Source organism: Tupaia chinensis, unplaced genomic scaffold (assembly GCF_000334495.1).
Source record: "Tupaia chinensis unplaced genomic scaffold, TupChi_1.0 Scaffold000429_1, whole genome shotgun sequence".
NCBI lineage: Eukaryota > Metazoa > Chordata > Mammalia > Scandentia > Tupaiidae > Tupaia > Tupaia belangeri.
Window position 1 is genome coordinate 5725594 of NW_006159934.1, and position 18572 is coordinate 5744165.

General features: G+C 41.4%; 1 protein-coding gene and 1 long non-coding RNA gene across 2 annotated transcripts in view; one reads left to right on the top strand and one right to left on the bottom strand.

Annotated features, from left to right (window-relative positions):
* The window catches only part of LOC102473585 (uncharacterized), a 17923-nt gene extending 5702 nt beyond the window's left edge, over positions 1-12221 (top strand). The window contains exons 2-3 of the long non-coding RNA XR_335515.1: positions 10375-10469; positions 12085-12221. This is a non-coding gene — a long non-coding RNA (uncharacterized LOC102473585). The remainder of the gene's footprint in view (positions 1-10374; positions 10470-12084) is intronic.
* The window catches only part of CALN1 (calneuron 1), a 579183-nt gene that overhangs the window by 13130 nt on the left and 547481 nt on the right, over positions 1-18572 (bottom strand). The window contains exon 6 of the mRNA XM_006155014.3: positions 9527-9683. Coding sequence (XP_006155076.1) covers positions 9527-9683 — 157 coding nt within the window. The remainder of the gene's footprint in view (positions 1-9526; positions 9684-18572) is intronic.

Below are 18572 nucleotides of genomic sequence, written 5' to 3' on the forward strand. Positions count from 1 at the left end.
GCACAGTACTTGACATAGTAGGAACCCAGAAAGTATTTGGGGATGAAACGTGAGTTGTGGGAGGCTGATGCAGGAAGACATAGCAGTGAGGTTTCCTATTTTCCTGAAAGCTTGTTCAAAGTTTCTGGCTAACAGTGGTTGCCTTAACAGGACCTGGATTTGTAAACTGCAGTGACAGACTGTTTCTTTGACTGTCTTCTTTCATTCCTTCACTTACTCGTGCCTGCTCTGAGTTAAAGAGACAGAGACTGAACCTCCAACAGAGTCCTGATGCAGTCCCTCTGCATTCTCAGCCAGGCCTGGGTCATGGGCACGTACATACCCAGCATACTCAGGTAAGTCTGTGAACATGAACCCAAAAATCCTCCCATGCAGGTCAGTCTCCAGTAGCAATGCGCTAATGCACTTCATCACTGTTTCACTGTCCAGTCCCCTTTCTTATTTTAACAAAGTTCCCCTGGGAAAATGACAGAGTTGGCCACTAATCAGCTGGAAAACTCTGGACATAATGGGTTCATAGTCCTTCTGGACTCAGTCTCAATGTTTGGACACTGGACTGCAGAGGGACTGGTTCCTAAATGAAGCAAATTAGAATCATAACAATTCAGATTTGTTGCCTCACTGCAGACCTATAGGAATAAAGTTTTTGGCAGAGATTTGGAGACTCTGGAATGAATGTAATAAAAAAGAAAGAAAGAAAGAAAAAATATTCTACCAGTCCCATTTCTGGTGATTCTAACAATAAGCCAGAGCCTCCCAGTCTGGGAGCTATGATTGCTTTGTGGTCCTTCCAGGTCTAACATTTTATGATTCTGTGAAACTGGCTATTTATATAGCCTAAAATGGAAATAATTAAGAGCTTTTGAAAGAGAATTTTCTATACCTCAATAATATCAGACATGCCCAGACACCCAAACAAGACCTAAAGATAGAAATGGAGGATGTAGCCTCTTCGGGAACAGGAGTGTAATTGGTGTGTTTCATGCAGTTTTTGTGAAGAGGAAGAGGAGCCACCACAACTTGTGGGAAGGGGGCTGGTCCCTTTTCCACTACCAAATCTCGTGCCCCTTGTTTCGTGATTGCAAGACATCAGACAACTATGTCTTGCTTTGAAAGTCTTACTCTGGACCCTTGGTATAGTGGTCAGCTATTATTTTGAACTTCCTGGCAGTCTTTCGCTTTCTTCTAAAAAAATTTATCTCTGTACTCCACATAGTGGAGCTGTCAGTCCAGGACTTCACTCTTTCACCAACACAAACCAGTTTGCCTAGGTAGAGCACCCAAAGCTCTGGGCTTGGTTCAGGGTGGGCACATGAGCCAAGGCAGGTTTGACCAGAGCTCCTTCTTATGTTGAAGATGAATCCTGAGAGAATGAATCCTGCCACTTCATGAAAAGAGAGCCAGTCCAAGAATGAAGTCAACAAGAAGGAAAGAAGAACAGAGGGAGCGAGAGAGCAAGTAGGAAAGAGAGAGGAGGAGAGAGAGAACGTTGCTCGAGCTCTGTGGGTCCAGAACACTCAAAGTTTATGCCTCAACTTGCCCTATTATTGGAGCCAGTGCTTTTTAGTTCAAGGGGGTCTGGACTGCTTTATGTTGCTTGCAATGAGAAGCATCTTGATGAGTATCGTTGGCAACTCCAGTATTAGCAGTGTCTTGACTTAAGGCATGAATATGGAAAGAGGAAGATTCAAACTCTGCATATTTGGGTCCTACCCCATGAGAATGTGGAGTTCTAGCAGCAGTATGCACTCAGCAATGTCTCCAGGTAAACCAATGTCAAGAAGATAATTGAGGTCAAGGACTGGTTAACTTTCTCTTAAAAAAATTATTTCTTAAAGTTTTTTTTTTTTTTGGTATTTGTTTGTTTATTCCCCCTATGAATGAAAGAGATAAAAAGAGAGATCACTCTCAACAGAGTCCTGATATTTGTTTGTTTATTCCCCCTATGAATGAAAAAGATAAAAAGAGAGATCGCTCTCAACAGAGTCCTGATGCCATGATCTACTCTCAGCCTTAGCCAGCTGTGGATTAGTGTGGACATATATATGCGCAGTGTACTCAGGGAGGTCTCTACATGTAAACCAGAACCTTCCTATGTGGGTTAGCCTCATAGAGCACTGCACTTCACCACTGTAATACTGTTTATTTATCTATTTTAGAGAGATTTTTTTTTCTATAGGGCATGTGCACTCACCAGAGAGACAAAGAGATAAAAAGCGAGAAATCACCCCCTCCCGTGGGGATGGGCATGCTGAAATCCCTTCTCCACTCTTCTCTCAGGATCTTGGGGATACATGCACACGTGCCCAATGTGAGTTTTAAGTCACTGGGTCCAGGACTCGAACCATGGTTGACTACATGGGAGTCCAGTGATGTAACCATCACACCATTGGTCCCCACTTCTTGTTTATTTTGAGTACTTATTAATGTGTTAAGCTTTGTTCTAAACATTTTCATCGAATCCTCATCACAAGCATATCATGTAGGTCATGATTCCCATGTCATAGATGAAGACAGCAGGTTCTTGCTATTTATTTAAGTGCCTTACTCCAGTAAGCACATGGTAGACCAGGAACTTAATCCAGACCTGTCCTGAGCATGGAGCTGGAGCTCTTGACCTGCTCTATTTTTGCAAATTCACAAATATAGCTCTCTAGGCCTCTATTTTGCATCTCAAAATCTTACGCCTCAGAAAATTCTCCTACAAACTTGCTGCAAAGGCCTCAAACAGAAGGAAAATTATGTTTTGTCAGAGGTCCCAAATATCTTTAAAAACTGTCCTCTGTCTCACCACTAGACACTGACCACAGCTCTGCCTTGACCTACATCTCCCCAAGGAGAAAGGATTTATTTCAGGAAAGTCGCAGCCAAGGTGAGCTGAAAACAGATGGTGTAGGTGACATATGGTGCCCTTTTCATTTGGATGGCCATGTGATACCCATTGAGCATGGCCAGGTGACAGGGCAGGTCTCCTCCTTCAGGTGTGCATTTGATGGTCTGACAGGAACACTGTGACTTTAGGGAGCATGACTGATCTGGTGACCTTGGATTTGACTACAAAATTCTTTCTGACCTTCTACTGACTCCAGGAGTTTTTGTACCTATATATGGCCACTGTTGTCCAATCTTTGCACTGGATAGATGAGGAAAATAAGGCTCAGAGAGGTTATATAATGATCCTCAAGATCCACTTAGTGGCACAGTTGATAACAAACTGAACTGTAGTGCTGGAAGCCATGTCCAACTGCAAGTTCAGATCCCTGGATCAGCTTAAAAATACAGGGTATCATCGTAGGAAAATTCATTTGGTATGCTATAATGCTGATTGAATGGAAAAAAATAATTAAATTAAAATTTTTTTAAATAAAAATATACCAGGTGCATGCACATGTGCTCAGGATCCTGATGAGCTAGAGGGATGAGGAGAAGGGATTGCAGCATGGAAGAACCTGGTCGAAGATGTTTCCCTCTCTTTTCCTCTCTCTCATGTCTGCGCATGCACTTTCTATCATAAATAAACTAAAAAAAAAAAAAAAAAGAAAGAAAGAAAGAAAGAAAGAAAGAAAGAAAGAAAGAAAGAAAGAAAGAAAGAAAGAAAGAAAGAAAGAAAGAAAGAAAGAAAGAAAGAAAAAGGAACAAGCCCAGAGTCACATAGCAGTCAGCACAGAGTTAGCAATGGAACCCACCAGTGACCTTTCTGTGGCTTCCTGGCCCATGTAGTCTCTTTTGATAACTGTTTCTCTTGTCCATCATCTGGAAGTGCTGGGAGTGGCAGAGCAGGTCTACCACGTCTTTCCCAGAAACTCTTTATTCCCCAGTTGATGTTTTTGCTTTACTTCCCTCTCTCGTATGTGTTGTCAGAATGTCTAGAAAAATCTGACAGCTGGTATTCCATTTAAGGACAATACTTGGGGGATGTGTCTCTAGAGGGCTCACACACAGATCTTACTGCACTTCCACTCAACTTCCAAATATAGTCTGGTTTCATTGGCATTGAAATGGAAAATGAGTAAGGAGGATGAAACGCCATTTTATATGGAGACTTCGAAATGCTGGAGCCCAGGTAACAAAGGAAGAGATCAGGATAGGGCTTTGTCAGGAACACCTGGGTTCAGATTGTTAACCGCTGTTCAACTGAACAAATTACTTCACCTTTCTCAGGCTCAATTTTCTCATCTGAGCCACAGAAGTAACAGGGCCACTTTCAGGGCCATGCTGAGGGGGGTCAGTCTAATGTGTTAACAGATAACACTTGGCAGGCATGCTAGAAAGTTATCCACTCCTTTCTTCTTGGACTATATTAATATGGAACAAGCCTTTAACATACTGGAGGCAAACACTATCAAACTTAATATATAGTACAATTTGTTATAAGAATACTTAATAAAGTTCTAGTGACAGGCCGATAGATGAGTCAACAATGAGACCACTACCTTCCATATATGTCAGCAGCTAACATCCAATCAATACAAATTTGTCTCTCAGTCTTACTGAGCTTATGTCCTCTAAACCCAAAATTCCTAGTTACTGAAAGTGACCAAACTAAAGCAAAGAATCTTAAAACTCTTACTTAGTATGGGTGGTCATGGTATTCTGGGTGACACATACTCTAGTAACTAATCCATTATGATGGATGCTAGCCTAATTGTTTATTTTTCCAAATGATTAGGGCACAGAGATTGGCAACCAACACAGAAATACTTCTAGCACAATTTATCTTTTTTTTTTTTTTTTGGAGAGGTTTTTCGCTATAGGGTGCATGCGCTCGCCAGACAGAGAGAAACAGAGAGACAGAAAGCGAGAAATCACCCCCCAGGGGGGATGGTCATGCTGCAATCCCTTCTCCTCCATTCTCCTCTCAGGATCTTGGGCACGCACGCACATGTGCCCGGAGTGAGTTGTAAGCCACCGGGGCCAGGACATGAACCGCGGTCGACTACATGGGAGTCCAGCGACATAGCCATTATGCTAACTGCTGATTCCCTAGCACAATTTATCTTAACAAGGGGATTCAGAAGAACATAAGGGACTAGAAGTGTGACTAGAAGAGTTATCCTTTTGGATAACCAAATATTCTCACCAGGACTTGGGAAGTATAGGATTCTAACTGGTAGATTATGCCAGAGAAGTCTCCATATTCAGTGGGGTGAGATAGGCATGAAGCCCCCACATAGTATTGGTAAATGATTGGTAGTTGAGCAATCTGAATGACTTCCTACCTGGACGCCAGGTAGTGAATGAGGGAAACTTCAACTGAGGCTGCGGATCTTGTGATCAGGAAGTTACAAGGCCTGTTACAACCTTGTTGTACCAAAGCTAGAATGGGAGGAGGAGGAAGGAAAATGCCTTACCCTCTCCCTCCTTTCATCAGTTATTTTGGGATTATGGGGAAGATTAGATTTGAAGAGAAAAGAGTTCTGTGGATAGAAAGAAATAAAGACACTATCTTGTCCTTTCATAGTTAGATGCTGGGTTAGTGAGATTTGGGATGCAGGAAGCAGACGGGATATAGGGAATCCTGAGATGCTGGCAAGGGCATGACTGGAGTGGCAGGACAAGGCGTGCAGCCTGGGCTATGGGCAAGAGAAGCCAGGAAGCGGTTGACAGTGTGGGGGACTAGGGAGGCCCCAAAGGACCTGAGGCTCAGAGGAGGAGAGAATTTTGGAGGCAGAAGCAACACAGTTGTGTAACCAGGCTGTGCTAGAAGAAGGGAGAAGTTCAAAATAACCCCTCTGTGGGTAGCAGGAGGGATGGAAGTGAGGAGGCCAAGGTCAGCCACAGTTTTTCAAATGGACTCCAGTCCTAGGGTGCCGAGGGAGTACTTAGGACCTATGAGTTCATTTCTTCCTAGATACCTTTGCCCAAAATATAATCAGAGAGGCCCTTTCCATAAGGTGAGCGGGATGTGGGCATTAAATATATGTACCAGTGACATTGATTTTATCCCACATTAGAAAATTCTTCAGTCTAAACATGAACCAAGGAATTTGTGTTTAGGGCCAAACAACATATATATGTGTATGTCTCACCAGAGACAGAGAGACAGAAAGTGAGAAATCAATCACCCCCTGGGGGGATGGCCATGCCACAATCCCTTCTCCTCCATTCTTCTCTTGGGATCTTAGCCACCCATACACATGTGCCTGGTGTGAGTTTAAGCCACTGGGTCTGGGACTTGAACTGCGGTCAACTACATGGGAGTGCAGTGACGTAGCCATTACTCCACCTGCTGGTCCCTATTTTTTAAAGTGTCTCTGGTAACTTAGCAATACAACACAGTACTCTATGAAGCTTACTCACTGGAAAAAGAGTTCAAGCTTCACATCTGGAGATCTGAGTATGCTTAGCACAGGTGCACCCATGATCTGGGGCTGGCTGAAGCTGGGAGGGTCATGGCGCCAAGAATCTGATGAGGTGCCTGTTTATTTATTTATTCCCCCCCCTTCTCTTTCTCTGTCTCTCTTACTCATGGAAGAAATAAATTAGTCAATTAAAAAATTTCTCTGAGGGACCAGCAGTTAGCGTAATGACTATGTCACTGGACTCCCATGTAGTCAACCACAGTTCGCGTCCCAGATCCGGTGGCTTAAAACTCACACTGGGCATGTGTGTATGTGTGCCTAAGCTCCCGAGAGGAGAACGGAGGAGAAGGGATTGCGGCGTGGCCATCCCCCCCCCCCCCGGGGGGTGATTTCTCGCTTTCTGTCTCTGTCTCTGTCTGTCTGGCGAGCGCACGCGCCCTATAGCAAAAACCTCTCAAAAAAAAAATTTCTCTGACATAAAAATATACAAAAGAGATTGTGTAAACAAAGTAACAGAGGTCATGTGAAAAAGGCAATGTGCTAATTACAAAATAATGTTTCTTTTATTAAACAAGAGAGTAGAGTTTAAGTCATTCAGCACAGTGCCTGGTACTTATTAATTACTCCCAAATGGTGGCTATTGCCGATGTTGTAAGAGTAATCATAAAGCAAACCCAGTAGTGGTTCTATTTGATAGCCCCATTGTCAGACATTTATTTTATTAATATATGAGCTTCTGAGTAATGAAAAGGCACTGCTTAGAATTTAGATTACTTCCTAGTGTAGTCTGACCTTTCCCAAATTACTAAGACTTGTGACATTTCTCTGGACAAAACATTGATCCATAAACAAAGGCTCTTGTGGAAAATGAGCTGCCCAGATGCTTTCCTACCCCTCTCAAGGATGATTGCTGAGAGTCAGGGGCGAGACCTCCAAATGCTTTAATTGCATGAACACACAGTCTGTGTGCTAGCAACGAGGTAGGATGGCAATGCTGGGCCTGTTGTTTCCCCAAGTTTTAGCCCAATCCCTGCCCTCCTCAGTCCTCCTTACTCTCCCAAACCCCTTGCATTGTCTTACTGGAAAAGGCATTGGCAATGCTGATTCCATCCTACCCTTACATTATCTGTGTGGTTCTAACTCCAAATAAAGCCAGATAAAGTCAGCCCGCATGTCACATCAGGGAAACCAAGGCAGCATCTGGGCCATACTGGGTTTTGTTTAATGCACAGAGCATTTTTGAAAAGTTTAAATTAAGTGACTTTTGTAGGGGGCACTCCTGCCTACTTTGCCCCGGTCCTCACTATCTCTCTGGTTTTAGTTCATTTTGTTTGTAAACTCGGAGTACAAGCCATCCCATTTCCTCTTATCCTGGCTCTTTTTTTGGGGGGGGGGAATTTTTGCTATAGGGCGCATGCACTAGCCAGAAAGACAGAGAGATAGAAAGCAAGAAATCACCCCCCAGGGGGAATGGCCACGTCACAATCCCTTCTCCTCCATTCTCCTCTCGGGATCTTGGGCATGCACGCACATACACCCGGCATGAGTTTAAGCCACCAGGTCCGGGACTTGAACCACAGTCAGCTACATGGGAGTTCAGCGATATAGCCATTACGCTAACTGCTGGTCCCAATCCTGGCTCTTTGAGGCAGGACCCAGCCCACATGGGACCTATGGGAGCCCAGGCCTGAATGAATAGCTACAGCCCCTAGGATGGCTCCAGCCCAGCTGCCTCCCCACCATAGTGCCTGGTTGACTGCAGTGCAGAAGTGCCAAGACCAGATAACTAACTGTCCATCTGGGCTCTGTGTGCCGGCTTACCAACTATGGACAGTGATTGGTTGAAGTGTTCAGAAGAAAAGGCCAGTCTGTGGCCTGATGGTTAAGGGAGCTGAATCCCACATAGCCCACCTCACAGTCTGAATCCTGACAGAGATGACTTGAAAAACACACACATGCCCCAAATCCCAACAGGATGAAGTGAAGGAGAAGGGATTGTGGCATGACCATGCCTGTTAGGGGGGTATGCTTCCTCTGTCTCTCTCTTTCTCTCTCTCTCTCTGATGAGTACACAGACCCTCTGGTGCACATGTGCGCGCGCACACACACACACACACACACACATGATATTCAGAAAAAAATAATCTGACCTCTTTAAGAAATCTCAGCATTGGGGCCAGCCAGTGGTGGGTGGGTAATCAATGCTCTGTGGTGCAGGACCCATATGAGTGTCCTCCTGAGGCCTCTCTGTACACACTGGTATACACGCATGTGCCTGTGATGCAGGCTGGCTGAGGCTGGGGGTGGAGTGAGGCATGAAGACCCTGTTGGGGTGCCTATCTCTATTTTTCTTTTTCTTTCAATCTGTCTCTCAGAAGAAATAAATAAACTTAAGAAAAATCTCATGGTTGAACAAGTTAAAAATTGCTGATAGCCTGCTATGATGTTTTAATGTAATTAAAACATTTTTTTCCTGTACATCAGAGCTGTTAAAGTAGCTCTGATTTTCTTAGTTGGAAAGATGGATTAAATTATTTAGCTTCCAGGAAACTCTCTACTGATTGGGAGATAAGGTAGCTTTTTTTTTTCTTTTTTCCTTAAATTTCCTTTAATGAATCCAAGAAAAATGGCCTTTCATGGATTTCTTTTCTTTTTTATTTTTGACTCAGAGGAACCTTATTTCTTCTGTAACTACTTTGCTGAGTTCATGGAAAGGCTCTGTCTCTGGGCTCTTTTTGGTCAGTGCATTTTGGAGCATTTAGGTTGTCCATTCCTAAGTATTCTGTGGAAATATGTGTAGTTCGGCTGATGTTTATAGATGAAACACAAAGAAAGTATGCCTCTTGCACAAGGTCACATGATGAGCCAAAGTACTTGATCCACTTTTGCCGCCAGCTTGAACAGGCTCTTTCACCGCACCATGCAAACCCACCAAATGTAGTCAAATACCACAAAGCCGCACACCCAGTTGCAGACCTCGGAAAGTCATTAGAGATAGATAGGACAGGGTCAATGGAGAATCTGCAAAAGTGCAGTTTTAGGGGTAAAAAAAAAGAAAAGAAACCCACTGCATCTTTACAAAAAGGATCTTTTCATTTCAGTCCTGGAGTTTTGGCTTCAGTACAAGGCCACTTTCACCCAAGAGACTGTAAACCCATTTTTTCATATAGAGGATATGGAGCTATGGGCCCATCCAAGACCAGGGACAAAGTGCGGCTACCTACCTCCTTCAAACTCTGTCTGGCAGTTCCCCGAGGTCTCGTTCAGGCTCTCTTCCTCATTGATGATGATATTCTCAATGTCCTTCATTGTTAAGTGGTCCCGGAAGGCGTGATAGAGAATGTGCTTCAACTCTTCCAGAGTTATCCTTTGCATGTCAAACTGTGGAGATAAAGAGAAATGAGATGGTTGTGGGCTTACAAGCATGAGCACCTAGCTTGAGGCATGATTGACAAGCCCTAGCCATCCTCTAAGGAAACTTGTCTCAGCTTTTCAGGATATCAGATGAGCAGTTTTCCATCCTGTTCAGCTCTAGGCAAACCTGAGAACTCACAGGGACTTATTGGGAATACAGCGAGTGGAAAATATCCCCCCTCAATTTAGATTCCTAGAGAAAAAAAATGCCACCTGCTAGTTTGGTTTTCTCCTCATCCAGCCATCTGCTGTCACCCCTCCCCATTTCATGTACTTGAGCATTATATCTCACTTCATACAATGCATATGTTTCTAAAAAAGTTTATAATCAACCAAGAAAGCAGCATTTCCCATCTTATGCTAAGTAGGTACGTATCATTAAGCATGCTTCTTATTTTAATGCCCATATTAGATAAAACACAAGTTCACAACCATATTTATTAAGAAGAGCAGCGAGGGGGTTAGAACTCCTAATGACATCCTGCTCCTCCCAGTGAAAGGGCTGTACTTTCCCATTTCACTTATGCCAAGTTTGGGCATGTCACTTTTTTTGCCAATGAAACATGAGTAGAAATCACATATGCTACATCCAATTAAAAGTGTTAAGAATCATTGTGTGGTTCCATCATTTGTTCTTTCCTCTCTGCTTTCAAAATAGCATGCCCTAGATAAGGGCTGTTCCTGGCCTGAGTTCCAGAATAAGGATAAAGTGGTGAAGACCTGAAATTATCCCATAAAGGACAAGTAATGTGGGTAAGAAATATCCTTAGTTGTTATTAACTATAGAAATTGTAGCCTTGTTTGCTACCTCAGTATAACTTAGACCATTGTTGGTCTATGTCAACAATACATTAATTAGTACATAGAGGTAAGAAGCTATCCTAAAAAAAAAAAAATTCTAAAATGTGATACATTGGTTCCAGGGTCAGGCAGTGAGAAATCAAAACAAAACAAAACTGCTCCTGAAGGCTAAAAATATAATGACCCATGTCCTGCAGTAGCAACACATTAGTAAAACTGTTGCCTGTGATATTAAGAACATGGAGAACAGATATATATATTGAATGAGCTTGTGGTTTTAAGTAGAATGTTGGAAAACAGCATGTTCTGGTTTCAATTAGTTACATCAAGGTAATACCAGAAAGAGACAAGCTCGGGAAAGAACTGGTTGGTTTACAAACTGGGATTAAAAAAAAAAAATCCAGAAATTCCTAGTCTTGCATGATTCAAGAAAAGCAGATGACGTAATGGTTATATCACAGGTCTTCCACGTAGTCGACCGCGGTTCAAGTCTTGACCAAGCAGTTTAAAACTCAGGCCTAGCGTGTGTGTGTGCATGCTCAGGATCCCAGGAGGAGAATGGAGAAGAAGGGATCACAGTGTGGTCATCCCCCCAGGGGTCATTTCTCACTTTCTGTCTTGTCTGTCTCTCCAGTGAGTACATGTACCCTATAGCAAAAAATCTCTCTCTCTCAAAAAAAAAAAAAAAAAGAAGCAATTGTTTCTCATCTCCAACTAGTAAGAAATAAAAATTGAGAAACACCTTCACTAATAATGCATGCCTATTAAATCAAAGTGCTTTTTATTAATACTTCTGAATGTTAATTGACTCTCTCAGGAAGCCTGTTATTAAGTTTAGAGGTATGTCTCATAAATAATTGTGAGTGTGGCTATTAGCATAAACCTATTGGAATCAGATAAAAATATGAGTACGTTTCTGAGAGACGCGTGGCCAGGAACACACAGCCTTGGATTAATAGACACCAGGACTGTTCACAGACTAAAATGATCTTTGGGCTCTTCAACCTACAGGCACAAGCAATGAGGATAAATTACATAGTACCCAACAAGGGCATTTTTTCTGATGCCCTCCTTGATGAGTACAAGGAGTGAAAAAGGACTGTTCTTTAAGGAAGTGAAGCCGAGAATCACAGATCACAAGGAAATGAAGAATAATTTCCAGGAAGCAGAACTAGGGTTAAATTATGGAAATTTTCTCACCCTAATGTGTGGCCAGTAGGATTTCAGAACCACCTTGAGTCCCCAACTACCATGCTTTGCCCATGTTTTGCCTTAGGAATGTGGTTCTTTGCCTGACCCTATTCTACCACCCATGTTGGGTTTATATAAGAGGTTGGGTTTGCCTCAAAAGTTCATGCGTCTCTAGACCACAAGGAGCTCACTCAGATTTGATGTATATCATGAGATTCTTAAGTCTGATGCTGTAATTGGTCGGGATTTTTGGGGTGTCTCCTCTGGGCAGAGGATGAGTATATGTTTAGGCTAAAGGGAAAGACATGAGTATTTATGAGTAAGAGTATATACTATAACAGGATATATTATTCCAATTTGTTTCCTCTCTCTGCAGGAGGATTATATCTCCTTGTCCATTGACATCAGGCTTTGGCCAATTTAAGAGAGTATAAGAGGCAACATGAAAGAAGGAAAAGTTCAAGGAGAAGCTTCAAAGGCATCGCACACCCTGCCATTTCTCGTTAAATCTGCCACAAGACACGTACTCCTAACGGGATTGTCTCCTCACCCTGGTTCCTAGAGTGAATACAACATGAGCAGACCCTCAGCTAACCCAAAAAGGACACGTGGTTGAGAGAGAAATCAACCTTCATTGTTAGCTACTAAGATTTTGGGGCTCCTGCAGTGTAACTTAGCCAAGAATGAATACAGAAGTCAATGTTTCAAGTTAGTTTCAACCATAGTGAAAGCAAGTTTGAACATTTTTCTTTCCTACTTTCTTTGTGAAACAATTCCTGTCTTGCTTAAAGTAACGTACCTTGTTTTAACAAATTAAACCAGGTTACTGCAACTTGCTGGAAAATCTAAATGATTCCAACTCAAAACCATTTTTATGAGTAAGAGCAATGGGAGGGGAGGTGTAAAGTAGACTTGCTTTGTACTAAGGTCTCCTTGTGTGTTGGAAAGTGAGCAAGCTGTTACTCTGGGAGCATGATGAAGGCTGGGAAAATGTATGAGGAGGACGACTCACAGTGGGGAAAACTGGGAGGCCCAGCCATGACTAGAGATGAAGTGAAAAGATTAACAAGACTCAAGAAAGGAGTATTCTTGGAGAACCAATTGAAGAGCCTGGAAAAACTGACTAGGTGACAATCAGAAATTAGGAAAAACATTGTCTGCAGGGTGTGAGAAGAGAAAGAAACATGCAGACTCTGGAAATGTGTGGTTTTGGCTTACCTGGGTTTTGTCTGAGTATTAAAATACTAGCACCTTAACACAATCAGTTCAGTCTCATTCCAAATGCCTTCTATATTTTTCAGAATATCTGTCTCTTAAAAGTTCAAAAGCAGGGCCAGCAGGTGGCATGGTGGTTGAAGCACTAGACTCCCACACGGCTGATCGCAGTTCAAATCCTGGACATGGAGGCTTGCTGTCTCACTTTCCCACTCTCTGTTTCTCTCACTATCTCTCTCCGATGAGTCCACATGCCCTATAGCAAATTTAAATAGTAATAGTAAATAAACTAAATAAATAATTCTTTAAAAAACAAAAGTTTGAGAGAAATCACTATAAAATGTGAGCACAATGTCAACAAGTACTTCTTGACTATGATTATCAATCAATTGAACTCTAATTTTTCTTGAGTCAATTTTGGCAATTTGTATTTTTTGGAAAGTAGCCATAAGATTGTCATTATTATTAACATGTGGCTATGCACAGTGGTCCCACAATTTAAATTTTTTTCTTAAGATTTGTTATATTCCATTTATTATTTATAATTTGATTTGGGTCTCTCTTTTTCTAGGTTTGGTTTTTTATCTTTTTTTTCCCCTGAATTTAGCAGAATATAGAAAATGTGGCCTGTAGATCTGCTATTTTTAGAAACCTATATATTTATATAATTGACCTTACAGAGATTAGTTTCATTACAGTGAAGTCTCTGTAAGGTCAATTATATACATATATTTATCTTTATCATTCTGCTATAGAATCTTAAAATTACAGTCTTTATTTTCTGTAACCTTGTCTTTTTGGACTACTTGATTTATCAAGGACCATGAGTAATATTAAAGTCTGTGAAGAGAATCATAACTCCATAAATTGTTCTTATTGTCCTACTATTTTTTTAAATGAGGTTATTCTTTAAAAAAATTATTTTATTTAACTTTATTTTTTAAAATTTGATCAGGGACAGACAAAGTGAGAGAGACAGAGAGGGAAATTGAGAAAGCAAGCCACCAGGTCCAGAACTTGAACCACAGTTGGCCATGTGGGAGTCCAGTACCCGTAACCACCACGCCACCTGCCAGCCCCAGTGAGGTTCTTCTTTAATGCAAAAAAAAAAAAAAATTATAGACTAATTCATAAGTACTAATTGAGGATGATTCTGTGCCAGATATTGTGATGGAGATACAAAATAGAGCAAGACAGATCCTGCTCCCAACAGATAAGCAAACAGACAAGCAAATGGGGGTCAGGTGATGGTCAAGCAGTAACATAACTGGACCCACACAGGAAATGTCCAAGGTTTGCATCCTGGGACCTCCCTGAGCATACTGGGTATACACACATGCCCAGGATGCAGGCTGGCTGAGACTGGAGGTGGGTCATTGTTTGAGGGCCCTACTAGGAGTGACCGTTCATCTCTCATGGAAGAAAAAACTAAACTAAATAAACCAAGGGGGTTGATCCACTCCCAGCCTCAGCCAGCCTGGATCCTGAGCAAGTGTGCATGCACCTGGTGCACAAAGAGAATTCTGAACATGAACCCAGCATGCTCCTCTGTGGGTCCAGTTGCATTACCACTGTACCACTGTCTGGTCCATGAACAACAATGTATTTTTACATCCTTATGGTTATGCTTATTTTTTCCTGTGTGCATTCTTCTGCTAGATGCTTGTCTCTTGGTTTTTAAACTTTTCATGTTATATTTTATAGGTATGTCTCTTACAGGGAGAATAGGATTGATTTTTTTTTTAATCTAGGTTGAGATTCCTTGTCTTTCAATGGTGAAGTTTAATGCTATTTTAATTTATTATGATAAACAATTTTGGCTGTACTTTTGCTATTTTACCTCCTGCTTTCTCGTTTCTTTTTGGTCTTTTACTTGGCCTTTTGTCTTCTCTATAAAGAACTTGCAGATGTCCACATTTTGCTTATACTGATGAGTAGCTTTCCATTTATCAACTGTATTATTTAAGCCACCATTTCTTAAATTATCAACTTTAAAAACACTAAACTGAATCTTTTCATCTTTCCTTGTATGTGTAAGAAAATGTATATAACTTCTACCTTCTTACCTCTTTCCCAACACTTTACAGTCCTTGCAAGTTTAATTTGAGATTTATGATAACACATTTTGTACTATTTGCATCTTTTTCTAGAATAGTATTTGACTTCTATATTTAATTTTTCAATAAATTTTACAAGAGTTACTGCTACTTTATTATACATAATAGCTTTCTTTCTTTTTTTTTTTTTTTGAGAGGTTTTTTGCTATAGGGCGCGTGCACTCACTGGACAGACAGAGAGAGACAGAGAGACAGAAAGCGAGAAATCACCTCCCAGGGGGGATGGTCACGCTGCAATCCCTTCTCCTCCATTCTCCTCTCGGGATCTTGGGCATGCATGCACACATGCCCGGCGTGAGTTTTAAGCCACCTGGTCCGGGACGCAAACTGCGGTCGACTACGTGGGAGTCCAGCGACATAGCCGTTACGCTAACTACTGGTTCCCCATAATAGCTTTCTATATTCACTTCAGTTTTTCTATGACTGTCCCAATGCTGAGTGTATAATTGTCATCTAAATATCTGTTAGAGAACTTTTTAAAATCATTGATAATTAAGTATTTGTGAACATTCTATTTTATGAATTCTTATAATTCTGATATTACCTTTTATTCTTCCTTTCATGACAGACAACTTAGTTTGGTTAAATAAAAAAAATCTAAAATCACACAATGACCTCCTTCAAAGTTGTGTTGAAACATTTCCAGTTCCTTCTGTTAGTTAATGTGGGATAGAGCAAAAAGAGTTTGGGTGGTGACCCAAGTTTTTCTTTGAAGATCATCCATTTCTTTTTCAACACTGTAGAAATATTTCATTGTCCTTGAAATTAAAAATGTTTTCCATCCCATGTTCAAGTATATGTCCCTGCATTTATGCTGACTGGAGTTCAGTGAGAGCTTCTAATTTGTACACCAGGGTCGTTTTCCACCTCCAAACTGCTCCTGGAGACCACTTTGATTATTGCCTTTCTCTTATTCTATCCAGCTCTTTCCTCTGGGACACAAATTATTCTTAATTAGATTTCCATTCTTTGTTTCCATATTTATAATCTTTAATCATTTTCATCTCTTTGTTTTGTATTTCACATCACTAATTTTTTTTCCTGTGGAATTAATTCTGCTGCTTACCATCTCTATTAAAGACTTTCCCTTTTATCTCTTTAAATATTTACTGTAATTTGTAATTTACATTTAAACATTACACGCCTTTGTAGGGTACAGAATGGTCTTTAAAAGTATGTATACAGTGTGTAGTAAACAGATTAGGGATATGAACATATTACCACCTTCAACATTTAACATTATGTTGTGAACATTCGAAACTCACGCCAGTGGTTATTCTGCAAGTATGTACTGAATTGTCTATGACAGTCTTTACTGCGAAATACAGTTTTAAAGAAAAACATTTTGATTAAAAACCAGGCAACAAACAATACCATAAACTAATAAAGAGAATATTAACATGGCCGGTAAAAGATGAATTTGTAATTTCCACATAGAGGACTGTGGGAGATAAGAGTTTATAATCTGAAAATCATCTGTGGATATCAATCATTGATCCAGTTAGAGAGAGGTAAAATCTACTGAAGATTTTAATCTTGTTTTATTTCAGTTCTTTGTATCCTTTTGTTATCTTAGTCCATTCCCTTTGTGTCCCAGACTGTGATGGTCCCTGCTTTTCTTGTTGTTGTTTTTAAGTAATCCAAATTGTATTTGCATCCCCTTTAGAGATTAAAATATTAAAGAACACCAAACAGGCATGTTCTACAACTTTCACTTGATTCTACTTTCAGAGGGAAGGTCCTTTTCCTTGCTCCTTTCCCTAGTCTCTGCTAAACTTCAGTGAATTCTGTTGTTTCTGTCTACTTACCCATGAATGAGAAATGGGCAATCCAAATACAATATTTGCCAAAAGAGAGGGTGGCAGAACATTCTTGGGCTCCTGATCGTCCAGCTGGTTGTGAGTAATTTTTGCCTGAGAACCAAGATCTGTTCGTATCCATTAGCTCATTATGGTGGTCAGACTTCTTTATCTGTGAATTCTGCATGTGAAAATTCCACCAGCCACAGAGAGAAAATGTCCTGTTTTTGCTATGCATGCCATGTAGTTAGGCTTATAATGGCTGAGTCTATGCTGAACGTACACAGAAAATTTCCTGTCATCATTCCTTAAACAATATAGCTTAACAACTATTTACACAGCATTTACATTACATTAGGTATTATATGTAACTTGGAGAGGATGTAATAGGTATGGGAGGATATGCCTAGGTTATATGCAAATACCATGCCAATGCCATTTTATATCAGGGAATAGAGCACTCTTGAAGGATTTTGGTGTCTGGAGAGATCCTAAAACCCTGTGGATATTAAGGGATGACTATATCTGCAGGCATTTCTCAGGTGCTACTTTGTTAGATGCAACGTCGATTCCTATTGCTCAGAAGCACAGTTCTCTTCAAGTAGGGAGATTCCCATTCATCTTTTATTGATCTAGCACAGTGCTTCTCAAAATGTGTTCCTTGGACTAGCTGCAGCTAGACACTAGGTACAATCACCATTTCTCCAGCCTTACCCCAAGCCTCCTGACTCTGGAGGTGGGACCCGGAAACTTGAATTTAACAAGTCCTCCAGGGGAATCAAATGGTCATTCATCTGTACAAAAGTACATAAAATATTAGTACGTAAAGGAGGCCGTTCTCAGAAAATACTGGCCTCATGATGTCCATGGTGGTGACAAGCATTCTGGGTCTGGGTTTATATACTGGGACCTCCTTGAGCACACCAGGCACATACTTGAGATCTGAGCTGACTGAAATTGAGGAGTGGATTGTGGTGTGAAGACCACAGTTGGGGCTGCCTGTCTCTCTCTCATGGAAGAAAGAAATAAAGAAACTTAAAAAAAAAAAAGAGCTACCCCTGTCTTTTTGGGGTGCTTTGTGTTAGTCTGTCTCAGAAAGAGGAGCACATGATAACTGCTGCAGGCTGACTCTTCCTGATTCACCTTCTTTCACCGGGTTGAAGGCCTTGCTAGGGGCAGTATCAGGGCCTTGATCTTCCCCCGGCTTCCACCAGAGCCTCTCACTGCTCTTCCCACTGGGACTTGATTTTGTCCATTCCATGGTGGCCCCATTCAGTGGATGATGAGCCTGTGAGGGCATGCTGCATCTTACTCAGTGTTAACATCATCGCCAAGCACAGAGCCTGGCCCAGCTAACTACATGACAAATGTTTGCTGTGTGAATAAGTATGACTCCTCCACTTGTTCCAGAGCACACCCTTTTCTAGCCACCTCCTCTCCCCGCACGGTCCATGAGAAGGCCAGGAAGAGCAGCCTTCACAACAGGACTTGCCATGTTCAGATTCTCAACCATTCACAGTGGAAGAGTAGAATAATTGAACTTGTTCTCCTGCTGTGATAGGAAACTCAGGGGTGCCTGAGTCCCTAGTGAAGTCCTGAATCCTTGATAAGATGAAATGCCAGGCTGCTGAAAGGATAGAGCTCACTGCTCACTGCTGGCCACACTGTGGGGCCTTTGCCTCTATTCTTTGCCCCTGACTCATACAGAGACCTACACAGCTGGGGACCATATC